The sequence below is a fragment of the Myxine glutinosa genome, chromosome 7, assembly GCF_964187855.1.
Source record: "Myxine glutinosa chromosome 7, kmMyxGlut1.1, whole genome shotgun sequence".
Classification (NCBI taxonomy): domain Eukaryota; kingdom Metazoa; phylum Chordata; class Myxini; order Myxiniformes; family Myxinidae; genus Myxine; species Myxine glutinosa.
This window is the reverse complement of record NC_136267.1, coordinates 38,966,505-38,982,376: the sequence shown is the minus strand read 5'-3', so window position 1 is coordinate 38,982,376 and position 15,872 is coordinate 38,966,505. Positions and strand designations below refer to the sequence as shown.

The 15,872-nt window shown below is 43.5% G+C and overlaps 1 protein-coding gene across 1 annotated transcript in view; it reads right to left on the bottom strand.

Moving 5' to 3' along the window:
- The window catches only part of LOC137430727 (disintegrin and metalloproteinase domain-containing protein 10), a 135,218-nt gene extending 120,520 nt beyond the window's left edge, over positions 1-14,698 (bottom strand). The window contains exon 1 of the mRNA XM_078781524.1: positions 14,408-14,698. Coding sequence (XP_078637650.1) covers positions 14,408-14,498 — 91 coding nt within the window. The 5' untranslated portion in view covers positions 14,499-14,698. The remainder of the gene's footprint in view (positions 1-14,407) is intronic.
- Positions 14,699-15,872: the final 1,174 nt, after the last annotated feature.

The following is a 15,872-nucleotide window of genomic DNA, read 5'->3' as shown; positions in this document are numbered from 1 at the left end:
TTCACCAAATGTCCATCTGTCTGTCTGTTCCCAGGTACCGCAAAAACGGCTGAACTGATCGCAAGGACATTTTGGGTGGGTAATTGTGGGACCTCCTGGAGTAAAACAGGCTGAATTGTCTTTCCAATTTTCCAATTTTTCCAATTTTTCCAATTTTCCAGTTTTTCCAAACACGATGGAATAATATTCACCGAAATGAACAGTGATGTGGCTTTTATTGAAATTCTACAAATACTGTTTAGATTTTGATGATTTGCACGTGATATGATTCAACGGATGTTTACATAAATCGTTTAAAATAAAAAAAGCCTTCAGTTTCTGATATTTTGCCTTTTCATTTGGGCCTCCCACTGAAGCCCCGCCCATGGGCGGGTACCGTTGCTTGTTTATTTAAAGCAGCACACCGACAATCGGGCAATGGGGGAACAGATGCACATCGGACGTATGAAGACTAACAAGCGTTACGCCTAGGTCCCCCGTCGGTGAAGTGATGTGAGTTGACAAAGTGGAAGACGCAAGGCGGCCATCTTGGATTTTGACGTGGCGACCTAATTTTCAATAGCGTTCTTCCTTATGCCGAGATACACCCACACGCCAAATTAGAAGTTAGTAGTTCGCTTATTTTTCAAGATATTCCACTCACAAGGTTCAGACATACATGGCGGCGGCCATCTTGGATTTTGACGTGGCGACCCAATTTTCAATAGCGTTCTTCCTTATGCCGAGATACACTCACACACCAGATTAGAAGTTAGTAGTTCGTTTAGTTTTCAAGATATTTCGCTCACAAGGTTCAGACATATATATGGTGGCGGCCATCTTGGATTTTGACGTGGCGACCCAATTTTCAATAGCGTTCTTCCTTATGCATAGATACACCCACACACCAGATTAGAAGTTGGTACTTCGCTTATTTTTCAAGATATTCCGCTCACAAGGTTGAGACATACATGGCGGCGGCCATCTTGGATTTTGACGTGGCGACCCAATTTTCAATAGCGTTCTTCCTTATGCATAGATACACCCACACACCAAATTAGAAGTTGGTACTTCGCTTATTTTTCAAGATATTCCGCTCACAAGGTTCAGACATACATGGCGTCAGACCTACATGGCGGCGGCCATCTTGGATTTTGACGTGGCGACCTAATTTTCAATAGGGTTCTTCCATATGCCTCGTTGCACCCACACACCAAATTAGAATTTGGTTCTTCGCTTACGCACGCACGCACGCCCACACGCACGCCCGCACGCACGGATGGAGGGGAAAACCATAGTCCCCCTTTCGCTCCGCGGTGCGACGGGGGACAAAAATCAGTGAGAAGAGAAGGATGAGGGTTGCTATGAGGAAGATGACATACTGACATAGGCTGGCTGCTTTTGTTTTTGCTTGGTTGCAAAACCACAACTTTTGTTTTTGTTTTAGTCAGACAGATGGCGAAGAGGTAGCACACTTCATTTTGACTTATCCAATCTGGGTTTGATTCCGACCCAACTGTAAACTGTCGGAACGGTGCTGTTCAGGCCAGACGTTGCATCATACAGTAATGGAATGTCGAGATTCATGGGGATCCGTCTGTGAGCACTAATTGCTGTTGGACGTTAAATATTCCACGCCACGTGTTTCGTCAGACAGCGGTCTTTCGACGAATAGTACGCCAAATTCTGGCAGATTGGTCGTTTAACGTCCATCCGAGGGACGGAACACACATTGATGAATCACCCGGCCTGTGAAACACCAGCATGGCAGTTTATAGCTGGGTCGGGATTCAAAGCCAGGCTAGACAGTTTAGAGGCGAATCTGAGTAACTCTAGGTTAACCTGTCAGCCATATCATCCAGCGACCACGACGTATCAGGACGAGGCTGGACTAAGGATGAGAGCAGAGATTCCATTTGAGACAGACAACTCATCATTCTTCGAACGTTGACCAAAAGCAAAAAGCGACTCGATTCTACGTACACTATATATATATATATATATTTTCTACGTACTACTACGATTCTACGTACACTACGTACACATTCCCTCCCACCTCCTATCGCCCTGAAATTTTCACATCAGATTCCAATATTCTTCCAAGCCTCCCACTTACCTTGTGGAAGGAACTTTTCCTAGAGTGCTTGGTGAAAGGCCGCAAACTGCAAAAATAACATTTTTTATGGCTTATTCTAAGGGTCATGTCCCCATGGAAGGGTGTAACTTGGATTGCGGGACACATGGAAGCGAACAGGCACAGACAAACATCCTGTAAAGAAAACCACATCTCTATCTTGCACTGGCACATTTCGCTATCTAGTTGTTGGAGTTACGAGCAATACGAAGAAACGCAAATGTTAGTTAATGAGCAACAGTCATAAGGAGCCTGTGGAAAGAAATGTTCTAAATCCGGTTATGTCGTTCATTTAAAAGTGGATGGATGGTACTACAACAAAGAGGGTATGTTGTGCAGGACAATTGGGTTTAGGGCTGTGTGGCTGGGCCTGCCAAATGAAGGGCTGGGTCTGCCACAGAACCTACCATGTGACCACGGGTGTGACCAATTGTCCCAAAAATAAACCCTCCGCCACCAATAATTTATCGACATTTTCTGCTACGCAAGATTAACACAGTCAATGCACATGTCCTAATTACATGCTAGTCATGGTGGAACCCACCGGTGAACCATCGAAAAAGATTTTCACAAGTCAGGAGAGGACGATGGTTCACGAGCGAGCAGTATTCAATGACAAAGGTCAAAACCGACATTGAAAAAATATAAATAGGAATGTATTATCTGTTATGAGACTAGTTAGCTACACAATACCGAAAATTCGGTTTGATTCCGACAACTTTTAAAATTTGACCTTTGTGACCTTGAAATGTCAAAACGAAGGAAACTGACCTTGAAATGAGATAGAAAATAATGTACAATCAGTTATGAGGTTAGTTAGCTACACAATACCGAAAATTCGGTTCGATTCCGACAACTTTGAAACTTTGACCTTTGTGACCTTCAAAGGTCAAAGGTCGAGGATTTTGAAATTTGTTGGAAAACTTGTATTTCATGATGTATGTGATAATATAAGATCATGTACGACATTTCACCCGATCAGGAAGCGAACAATGTAATTAAACCATCAAAAATCGACTTTTCTAAATTTCATGACCTTGTGACTTTGACCTTGGGGCGAAAATGAAAAATCGAGCTCCGTGGGGCTGGACACATGACATTGGCCTAACGAAATATCGAAACCCCTGTCACATTCCACCAAACCCCTTGGAGACGATGTAGCTTGAAATCGATTACCCCCTAAAAAGACATCTTTTTCGGGCGTGGCTCTGCCCACAATGGGCACAATACACCCACTCTCGGCAGGACACAACTAGATCATGATATCAACCTCCCACCCAAGTTTCATCAACATCGGATGATATCATCGGGTAGTTATGCTGCGGACAGACAGACACACACACAGACACACACACATGACGAATATAGTGGTCACTTGATAACTCGTGAACCAATAATATTGCAGATGAGGCAGGTAACTTAATGCTCACACGAATGATGCGCTCCGCAAAGCAGTACCTCCTGTTAGCGCTGTACAGTAGTCAGAGGCAGTGAGGATGCTTTAGCTCAACATCTACCACAGGTAAACAAATCAAGAAAATTCGAATTCAACTCCAGTGTTCTTGTGGCATGCGATAGTCCTCCAAATCCCTAGGATATGATGAAAGATGCTACTCCGTTCGAGCCAAAATTCCCCCCTTTTTGTCTTTGTCCCCGACACATCACTCTGGATCCGTACACTTTGATCATTGAGAAACGGTGAAGATCCTACATTTCCAGACCGCTGGAAATTGAGTAGATTGGAAATGCTAAACACGGGCCTCCACTTCCCAATAATGCTCAGAGCGGCCATGATTATTTGTAGTGGAGTGGGGCATCCATGACCCACACGCGTTAATATTTCCCTTGCCTTCGCCACGGCACGGTGCACTGATCGTAGATAATAGACTTTAATGTACTCTCCCACACACTGGTATTCCAAAAGCAATTTTCTGCGCTTATCATCCATATAGCGAGAGTTATTACTTGCACACGTGAGGGCTGCCTTTACAGATACAGAAAACCGGGTGGTGTAGTGACAACGGCTCGTTTACTGCAGCGGTTAATTAGAGAGCGGAGCCGGTCGGGTCTGTTGGTACATCGCCATGCGTCACCGTCGTGTTTTGACAGCTGGTTGGTCGAACGGCCCACTGCAAGGCAGTTAAATGGGAGAGCAAAATCGATATGGATGCTAACCCCGAAGCTTAACCCAAAAACACAACTCCAGTAACACTGCCCATTTAAACACTTGCAAAAGGCTTCAATAATTGAGTTTATGGAGTCACAATGCTCCAATTTATATTGGAAAGGGTCTCTTGATAATGTGGTATCTTGATACACTAAGTGATTTTCATACTAACGTCACACACAAACCTTTATTAATATGACTAGTGAGGTACCCATGCTATGCACGGGTGGGAGGCCAGAAGCAAACAGGCAATGCAGAAACGGCGAATGCTAAAGCATGAAACCAATAAATTCCACATTCCTGTAGCACCTTCAGTCGCACGTCAGACATGGACAGCAAGTTCGTGAAGGACTTCCATGAAAAACGTACCCATTCGCAAACAAACGGGTACGTTTGTTCCATACCCAGTCAATGGCGAATCTGCATATGGCGATCCGCAAAGTCACAATTCGAAAGTAGAAGCCGTCACGGCATTCCGTCATTCACTTGAACTTGATATCTCTTTTTTCATTCCAAACAGCATAACTCCAATCACAAATTAAATAGCATTAATATAAAAAATAAACTTTTAACAACATTCGTGACATAAACAAATATTTAAATCCTGATGTGAAGTTCCGTACGGTTGGTTGAATACAATTACGAATTCAAAATCGTAATTGTATTCACTCAATTCCAATCATCAATTGATACTTTAACAAAACGATTAACACGATTAATGTTTAACGATTTAACATTACGATTGAATGACGGTTGTATTGGGATATGATCAAACCCGCGCATTGCCGTCATATGTCCACTTCCGCATTCGCTGCAGGTTCGTAATTCTCATCAAAATCGAAACAGTATTGTAGAATTTCAATAAAAGCCACATGACTGTTCATATCGGTAAATATTATTCCATCGTGTTTGGAAAAACTGGAAAATCGGAAAACTTGGAAAAATTGGAAAAACAATATGGCCTATTTTACTCCCAGGGGTCCCAGGAATACCCACCCAAAATATCGTTGCGATCGGTTCAGCCGTTTTTGCGGTACCTGGGAACGGACGGACATTTGGTGAATTATAGCAAGATGAAAGATTTTGCTTTGATTCACAGATTTTTCAAGAGTCATGACAACAGGTAATGGGTGGTGTCATTTGGTACGACTATGAGCACTGGTGGATAAAATGTGCTGAAATAATCTCCAAGGTTCTCAATTATGACGTGGAATTCGAAAAAATTTAATTGATTTTTTAGAAAACCACATCGCCGCTGCTGTAACTGGTGCATTCACTTAGGCCGCGGACAAAACCAATGGAGACAAAATGCTTCAATCACAGGTGATGTAATGGCTTACAAGTTGCATTTTGAACCCAAGGAAGACTGGCATAACAACTATAGATGCCCAATTAGTGGACTCCAAAAACTGTGGAATTTTTAATTCCTCTCTCCATTCTCCCACATCTTCCCCCACCGTATAATCTGTATGTATACTCCTTGCTTTGCCTCTCTTACTCCCTCCCAACCTCCTCCGTCCTTATTACTGCACTCCATCGACCCTCCCTTCTCTTACCTATCCTTCCCTGCCCCACTTATATTCCTTTCGGCGATTTTGATTTTCTCATATTATATTCCACCCCTACCTCCCCCGCTCACCCCTCCACCACCGCACTACTCCCTTTACAGCAACTTAAGGGAAAATTGAGAGTACTGGTGAAAAATTGAGAAAACTACATATGTACCTTTGAGAGGCCTTTACACAAAAACAAAGTCAAGTTAATACCTAATTTTCAGTTTTTCTTGAAAGATATAATCTTGGCTTTAACTCAGACCAGTTTCAACGCTTCTTTGTCATATTACATGCATATAATTTGCATAAATTAGACCGTCAATAAAAAACAAGGAAAAACAAAGAACACATTTCTACTTCTATCTTCTATGTCACCTATCATTCTTTTCACACAAAACTTGGTACATGTATTATACATGTGTTACTCTACTACCTGATGAGAGGATTTTGTGAAATTATGTCAAATGTTCACTAATTAGCTAATTATGCCAATTACCAGATAAAACTTGGTTGTCCTTCAATAAATCCACAATGGCTACTCCTATAAACAAAAGCCTTCATCATTTTAAAGGAAGTGATATTCTGAATATCCTGTCCAAATTTCAGCCCAAAAGAATGATGCATTTCCCAAGTTTCACTCTCTGAAGACCTGGACAAAATCACAGACTGGTCAAACAAGTGGAACATGTCTTTCAATCCTGCCAAATCTCACTCTCTTACTATGTCTCTCCGGAAAGATCGACTGGACAACCCTCCCATCTACTTTCTCAACAATCCTCTCCAAGAAGTTCTGTCACTCAAGCTTTTGGGTCTCACTATCTGCCATGATCTTTCTTGGGAAAACCACATTTCCAAGCTGGCCTCCAAAGCCAGTCGCCGACTGGGCATCCTCCGTCGTGCGAAGTCCTTCCTCGGCACACCTGAGCTCCTCACCACATACAAGGCTTTCATCCGCAGCTCAATGGAATACTGTTCTCCCCTATGGGCTGGTGCTCCTGCCTCACACCTGGCTCGGCTTCACGCTGTTGAATCCAAAGCTTTCAAAATCATTGGAATCTCCCGCGATGAAGCTATCTCTGAGGGCCTTTCACTCACTCACCGCAGGCAGGTAGGTGGTCTTTCTGTCTTCTACCGACTCCTCTCCGGCCTTGCTCCCCCAGCTCTCTCCGTGCTCTGTCCCCCAAATATTCCTACAGGTCGCACAAGATCTGCCAGCAACCCTCTGATGGTTAAACTGCCGAAATCTCGGCTCTCTGCTCACCTTCACTCTTTCATTCCTCTTTTCTCCCGCCTGTGGAACAAACTCCCACACTCCCTTCAATCCCTCTCCTCCCTCCAGGTCTTTAAAACAGCTGTTCACCACCATCTCTTATCTTCCCCCATCCATAACCTTGATCTTTTCTACCCCCACTAATTCACCCTAGATCCACCTTGTTTGAAATTCCAACTTATTTCCTGGAAATCCTGGCAGTGTCCATATGTTTATACCTCTCCCACCCCCCCCCCCCTCCACATGCCTCCACCCCTTCACATGCCTCCCCCCTTCACATGCCTCCCCCCCAAAGCCCTCTCCCTCCCACAGATCTCTCGATGTCTCCATGTCTCTCGGTCCCTGCTCTCAAATGTTGTGTTTGTGTCCTTCCCCCTCTCTCCCCATCTTGTCTACCGCTCCCGATGTTATTTGTTTTATGTGTCTGTTTGTCTTTCTGTGTGATTAATTTTCGCTCTTTCACGAGCCTCGATCTTGTATACAAAAAAAAAAAAAAAAAAAAAAAAAAAAAAGTTATAACAAATTTCATGCAAAATATTATATTGAATTGAATTGAAATTTGAATTTTTCAATAATTAGGGGTACTTCTATGACCTCTAATAGCATGATTCTTGTTTATAAGACTATAAGGAAACTGTTCAGCTATTTTTTAAAAAAACAATAAAAAAAATCACCTGTCCACCAGTACTACACCCTTAAGCTCGATCTCTTCCCATTTAATTTTCTGATCCAAGAGTGACATGAAAGTCTTGTTACCAACCAAGCTATCCTGCTTTCCGGACACACGTCCAATTGCCAGCGACACCGTGTTGGCGTCTCCATAGTGAAAGCGTTCCACCTTTCCACACACAAACTCTAGGAGGTAAGATATGCCCTCAAGCAGATACAACTCCCACTCATGCCAGACACCCACATCTATTTAAGAAAATGTCAAATCACAGCAATTTCTCTTGACCTTCTGATACACCAGACGCTTGTTTGGTGGAGATAGGTGACCGTTAGACAAGATGTCCACTATCGGCTATCTATCTCTATGTTTTCTGTTGACTTCCGAACAATCATGTACAATCGGTGTCTACTGTAAAGTGGTGACGTCATGGACACTGTTAGATAATTGACAATGGAAGGTCCTATCCAATTGGAAGTGGTCACCTGAGCTTGGTGGGCATTCTGTTTATAGGTAACCATTCGAACGTGGGAAGCAGCGGAACCTTGGCGACATACAACTGATTTTGAGATCGCTCTTCGAAGACCACCATGCAGTGGACCCATGGAGGTAGTTTCTGATGCAATGGTACATGGATCGATCGTGTTGTTGTTATCAATGGTGTTTAACGTTACCTACGTCCTTGCTGCCAAAAATATGTAGCACTTTACTCGGTAAAGTGAAAAGGTCTTCAAACATATGGTTGCATCCATAGTCTTAGCATGTTGCTTGCATTGTGATGGTAGCAAATGCTTCCTTGTTGTCGTGATGAGCGTCTTAGTATCTAGTTCCGTCAAGTCGTGTCCGACTTCTGGTAACATTCATGATCAGATTTCTCCAAACATCCCTGTCCTGCACCCATACGGCTTCCTGAAGGTCTGGCAGAGGCAGACAGGTTGCAGCCTTGACTCCATCCATCCAGCCCATACAAGGTCTGCATATTCTTCTTCTTCCCTCAACCTTCTACCTTCTTGCGTTTTATACCTATCCTGCCTCCCCCCAAGCCCTCTCCCTCCCACACATCTCCCGATGTCCCTGCTCTCAAATGTTGTGTTTGTGTGCTTCCTCCCCTTCTCTCCCCATCTTGTCGACCGCTCCCCTTTTTATATACTTTGTTTGCTTGTTTGTTTGATTTGTTTGTTTGATAAATGTTAGCTCTTTCACGAGCCTCGACTCTGTATACAAAAAAAAAATAAAAAAATAACCAGCATGCTTGATTTCTCCAAACTTTCGTTTTCTACATGCATAGAGTGTCCAGCTATAAACTGTCACCCCCAAAATATTCTCCCTATTCCTCGCCACCTCAACCTCCTTCCGATGGATGGCACACACATTGATGTATTGCACTGCATGCGAATCACCACGGCAACGGTTTATAGCTGGATCTATCGGTATTCGAACCCAGGATAGATGGTCTCAGAGTGGAATGTGAGTTCCGCTCTAGAGTCTACACTCTCCTGCCAGTCTGAATAAGACTACGTAAGACAAGTCACGGACAAATACATGTTGCGGATCTTGCGCAACGCAGCCCTTACGAGTGAGAGGCGTGTCGTCATAATGGCGCATGGCTGTAAGAACTGAGTCAAAGTACACAAATGTTTACAAACATCTAACGTACCAACGCCTTTGTTTGGAGACAGTCTGATTCACTTGTCGTGATCAAAAGAGCAGCTATTTAATGACTTGGGAGTATTAAAATAAGTTTAACACTTGGATTCTTTGTCCCCTTTTGTTGTTTCTCCACATCATAATCATCATCATCATCATCATCCTGTGCATTAGCGTGGGTTCGGCAGCTCGTAGGGCACGTATTGTTGGTCCAAGTCTTTCACGAACTGGCTGATCAAAACAGGAGGTGATTTGAGCAGGAATTTGTCATTTGTTCAGGTTGCTGGAGATAACTCGCAGACTCTACACAAAAGACACCGTGGTACTGTATTATATCAATGCTAATGCTGGCAGAAAGGACACCCTGCATAATGTCTGCATTTGAAGGATGGAACACTCCGAACCAAGGAGGGACCAATCGGAGTTTATTAGTTCAGTCGGGAATCAAACCCACACTAGATGCCTCAAAGGTAAGTGGAAAGGTAATCACATCCTCAAAGGTAATCAGATTGTTTCTTTTTTCCCATAGTTGGCCTTCATTGAGCGTTTGGATACCTTATGTGAAACGATGCTCTTGGAAACGAAGCCACCCCTCAATTCACTCAATTGGGCTTAGTCACTGATAATAAACGGTTATCATTCCGACGGCGTTGAATACAATAACGATGCAATGTGTGGTAGGAAAATAACAGGGATGAAATAGCACAACCTCTTCTTTTACATTATTCCAATGATAACGGTTAGAATAGTCATGGAGAACCAATCATGGTCTAAATGATCACCTGTGCAATACGACAAAAGGGACAATTACACAGCTTGGAACGGCTGGAACTCCCAATTAAAAACTGAATTTTTTTTTTTGCAAATGTGAGAGTCCTATTGTAAAACCCCGTGATCCCCAAAACATTTTTTTGTTAAGGTATTTTTGATAAACCTACACCATGGACATGCTCTCTACATGAGCAGAGAAAGTTTAAAACTGAATTTTTTTTTTTTGCAAATGTGAGAGTCCTATTATAAAACCCCGTGATTCCCAAAACATTTTTTTTTTAAGGTATTTTTGATAAACCTACACCATGGACTACATGAGCAGAGAAAGTTTAAAATGTTGGAAGAACGTTCAATGAAAGCTTAAGGGAGGTGACTCTCAATAGTTTAATGATATTCATGATTATCAGCGAGTTCCTGCTGCGATTAGGATTTCTCAGGCAATTGGACACGACCCCAAAGCACCGTCCAGGGATGTTTAAAGGTTCAGTGTTGTATCACAGAGGACTCTCATTGCGCCGTGCGAGGCCTCGCCTGTGCTGTGCAACATCGTGCCTGATCTCTGCAACGTTGTGCCTGCGCCATGCGAGGACATGCCTGTGCCGTGTGATGCCATGCGATGGCATGCCTGCGCCCTGTGTGTCAGCCTCAATGAGGTCTGAATTAAATTTGGGAATAGACCCAGACGTTCAGTTGGTAAAAAGTTTTATACAACTTCTTCAGTTGGTCAATGTAACATTCTCCCTTTCCATGCATTCCCCATTCCTCATGTGCAGAATACACTTTGCAGAAGAGATAATGGTCTCCTCCTCTATAATCAATTTAAACTTTATTTTCATCTGGAGCTTAGTTGTTGTTGGTTTTAGGGCAAATGAAAACTCTCATGCTTTAGTGCAGAGCTCTGTCTAGTACTGAGGTTGAGATGCAGTCTTATTATTTTTGGCACACATTTTTACTGCTCGGTGTATCCAAGGAGACCTAGGTCCCTTTATTGTGTCTGTGTCCCTTTGTGGCCTTTATGTAAAGTTTTGTATATATACAGAGCCGAGGATCTTGGAGTCACTAGAACATATAACGGAACAGAATGTAACAACAAAAGGACCGAGAACGGCACTCAGTAGAGAGCATACCTCCGCCTGGTTGGCCATATCACTCAATGGTGAAGAATCACTTTAAAAATTATAGTAGCCGAATCCGGATCTTCACCAAAATCTAATCATTTCGTCCTTATGACATACGCTACATCTCTGTCAAATTTCGTCTGAATCCGTTCACAACTTTTTGAGATATTTTGTTCACAAACAAACAAATGGACAAACAAACAGACAGACAGGGGTGAAAACATAACCCCCATCCACCTTTGATGGTGGAGGTAACAACAGAAAGATGCGGGGAGAGGGAGGGACACAAACCAACAGCAGGGTCGAGGGACAAAATAGAGGAGGACATTGATAAATAAGAGATATGGCAAAGAATATGGATACAATATGGATATAGAATAATATGGAAGCAAAAGAATATGGATACAATATGGATATATAATAATATGGAAGCAAAAGAATATGGATACAATATGGATGCAAAATAATATGTATAAAATATGGATATAGAATAATATGGATGCAAAAGAATATGGATACAATATGGATGCAAAAGAATATGGATAAAATATGGATATAGAATAATATGGATGCAAAAGAATATGGATACAATATGGATGCAAAAGAATATGGATACAATATGGATATAGAATAATATGGATGCAAAAGAATATGGATACAATATGGATGCAAAAGAATATGGATAAAATATGGATATAGAATAATATGGATGCAAAAGAATATGGATACAATATGGATGCAAAATAATATGGATACAATATGGATGCAAAAGAATATAGATAAAATATGGATGCAAAAGATTATGGATAAAATATGGATGCAAAAGAATACGGATACAATATGGATATAGAATAATATGGATGCAAAAGAATATGGATACAATATGGATGCAAAAGAATATGGATAAAATATGGATATATAATAATATGGATGCAAAAGAATATGGATACAATATGGATATAGAATAATATGGATGCAAAAGAATATGGATACAATATGGATGCAAAAGAATATGGATACAATATGGATATAGAATAATATGGATGCAAAAGAATATGGATACAATATGGATGCAAAAGAATATGGATACAATATGGATGCAAAAGAATATAGATAAAATATGGATGCAAAAGAATATGGATAAAATATGGATGCAAAAGAATATGGATACAATATGGATGCAAAAGAATATGGATACAATATGAATGCAAAAGAATATGGATACAATATGGATGCAAAAGAATATGGATACAATATGGATGCAAAATAATATGGATAAAATATGGATGCAAAGGAATATGGATATAGAATAATATGGATACAATATGGATATAGAATAATATGGATACAGAAGAATATGGATGCAAAAGAATATGGATACAATATGTATGCAAAATAATATGGATACAATATGGATATAGAATAATATGGATACAATATGGATATAGAATAATATGGATACAATATGGATATGGAATAATATGGATACAATATGGATATGGAATAATATGGATACAATATGGATATAGAATAATATGGATACAATATGGATATAGAATAATATGGATACAAGATGGATATAGAATAATATGGATACAATATGGATATAGAATAATATGGATACAGAAGAATATGGATACAATATGAATGCAAAAGAATATGGATACAGAATAATATGGACACAATATGGATATAGAATAATATATGGATATAGTATAATATGGATACAGAAGAATATGGATATTTTTTTTTGTGTACAAGATCGAGGCTCGTGTAAGAGCTAACATTAATCACATAAAAACAAACTGACACAAAAACATATGATCAAGGGAGCAGGAGACAAGATGGGGGAGAGAGAGGGAAGCACACAAGTACAACTGTAGAGAACAGGGACATCGGGAGATCTGTGGGAGGAAGAGGGCTTGGGGGGAGGAGGCGTGGGAAGGGGTGGGGGGGGGGGGGATGAGGAATAAAACACATGGACACTGCTAGGACTTCCACAAAGAAGTCGGAATTTCAAAGAAGTGGATCTGGGGTGAATTAGCGGGGGTAGAAAAGATCGAGGTTTTGGATGGGGGAAGATAGGAGATGGTGATGAACAGCATGGATATAGAATAATATGAATACAATATGAATGCAAAATAATATGAATACAGAAGATATGGATACAATATGGACACAGAATAACCTGGGGGTAAAGAGCAGAGGGTGCAAGACCAGAAAGGAGGTGGTAGGTAGACTAGAGGACAAAGAGACCACCGACCTGTATACGATTTAAAATTCTTAAATAAAAAAAACAAATAAGGAAGAATACGCAATCAATTCAGTGCAACTTCAAATTCTGACACAACGCATCACAAACGAAATCCCCACAAAAACGATAATAAGGGGCCATCTATTTATTATATATGCAAGAAGGGTCGGAATTGAGGAAATAAAAATGAGGACATAAATAAGAGAGTTAACGAAGGATAGGTGGAGTGGAGAGAGATAGGCAAAGAAAGGTTTGGAGAATACAGGGTTAACATGAGGGAAAGGGGGTTTACCGTGTACGAAGCGCACGAAAGTAGCGTGCGGAATCGCGATCAAGGTTTAAAAAATAAATAAAAGTTCCGCCAATTTATTGCGTACGTAATAAATACATAGCCATAAATCACATTAAAAGAAAAGCAAAACCTGAAATCGCGAAGTGGGTTTGGAGGAAGCTTCGTGGAGCCACGATTCGTTAATAGAGGTTTGCCATGGAGCACAGCAGGTAGAAGGACATATTTAATCGAAGACATCTAAGAAGAAGAAGAGGAAGAAGATCCCCATGATACTCGATTAAAGGGACTCGATATGGTTTCCCCTTAAACAATGGAAAGGATTGCGAGCTATTCCGTTCCAACCTTGGGATTACCAGTACAAGTACGACCAGCAGGAAGGTCCAAAGGTCGTATGGCAACGAATGAGCAAGCGGGAAGTGTGTGAATGGCATGAAAATGCCGTCGGCTTTGCGCTCGATTTGCGTGAGTATCTCAGCGCCTGTAAACATTGCGCAACCCCGAGCGCACGTCCCTTCAAGGCAGCCTGGAAGTGTCCCGCTCCGACCGGGTCCTTACCTTGTCCCGGCAGGATGTACACGGAGAGCGGCAGAAGTAGCAGAAGGACTGTTTGAGATGTTGAAGCGATGAGGCTGCAGAGACTCGCCATTCCGCCTCAGCTGAATGCGTGCCGTTTCCTCCTACCTCTGCGCGCTTTCTTTCCCGCCCTCCCCTCACCACCTCTCACCCTCCAGGAGCTTCCACATCCACATTCGCTCATCCTCCCCTCCCCTCTCCGTCCTCCTCTTCCCTCCTCCTCTCCTTTCACCCCTCCCCCACCTCCCTTCACCCTTTCCCCCTCCTCCCTACAACATTTCCCCCACCTCCTTCAATGTTCTCCCCCTCCCTCACTCCCTCCCTCACCTCACTTCATCCCTCCCACCACCTCCCTTCACCCTTACCCCCCTCCCCCCACCTCCCTTCACCCTTTTACCCCCCTCCCTTCAACGTTCTCCCCATCCCTTCACCCTCCCCCACCTCCCTTCACCCTCCCCCACCTCCCTTCACCCTCCCCACCTCCCTTCATCCTCCCCCCCCACCTCCCTTCACCCTTTCCCCCTCCTCCCTACAACCTTTCCCCAACCTCCTTCAATATTCTCCCCCTCCCTCACCTCCCTTCATCCCTCCCCCCACCTCCCTTCACCCTTACCCCCCTCCCTTCAACGTTCTCCCTATCCCTTCACCCTCCCCCACCTCCCTTCACCCTCCCCCACCTCCCTTCATCCTCCCCCCCACCTCCCTTCATCCTACCCCCCCCCCCCACCTCCCTTCATCCTCCCCCCTCACCTCCTTTCAGCCTCCCCCCAACCTCCCTTTACCCTCTTCCCCCACCTCCCTTTACCCTCCCCCCCACCTCCCTTTACCCACCACCCTCCACCTCCCTTTACCCACCACCCTCCACCTCCCTTTACCCACCTCCCCCCACCTCCCTTTACCCTCCCCCCCACCTCCCTTTACCCCCCAACCTCCCTTTACCCTCCCCCCACTTCCCTTTACCCTCCCCCCCACTTTTCTTTACCCTCCCCCCCACTTTTCTTTACCCTCCCCCCTCCCCCCTTTACCCTCCCCCCACCTCCATTTACCCGCCCCCCCATTCGCCCCTCCCCCCACCCCCCTTTGCCCCTCCCCCACCTCCCTTCACCCTCCCCAATTCACCCTCTGCCCCACCTCCCTTTAACCTCCTACCCCACCTCCCTTTACCACCCCCCCTCCCTTTACCCCCCCCTCCCACCTCCCTTTACCCTCCCCCCACCTCGCTTTACCCTCTCCCTTCCCACCTCCCCTTACCCTCCCCCCACCTCCCCTTACCCTCCCCCCCCCACCTCCCCTTACCCTCCCCCCCACCTCCCTTTACCCTCCCTCCACCTCCCTTCACCCTACCCCCCACCTCCCCTTACCCTCCCCCCACCTCCCTTCACCCTCCCCCCACCTTCCTTTACCCTCCACCCACCAACTCCTTTTACCCTCCCCCACCACCTCCCTT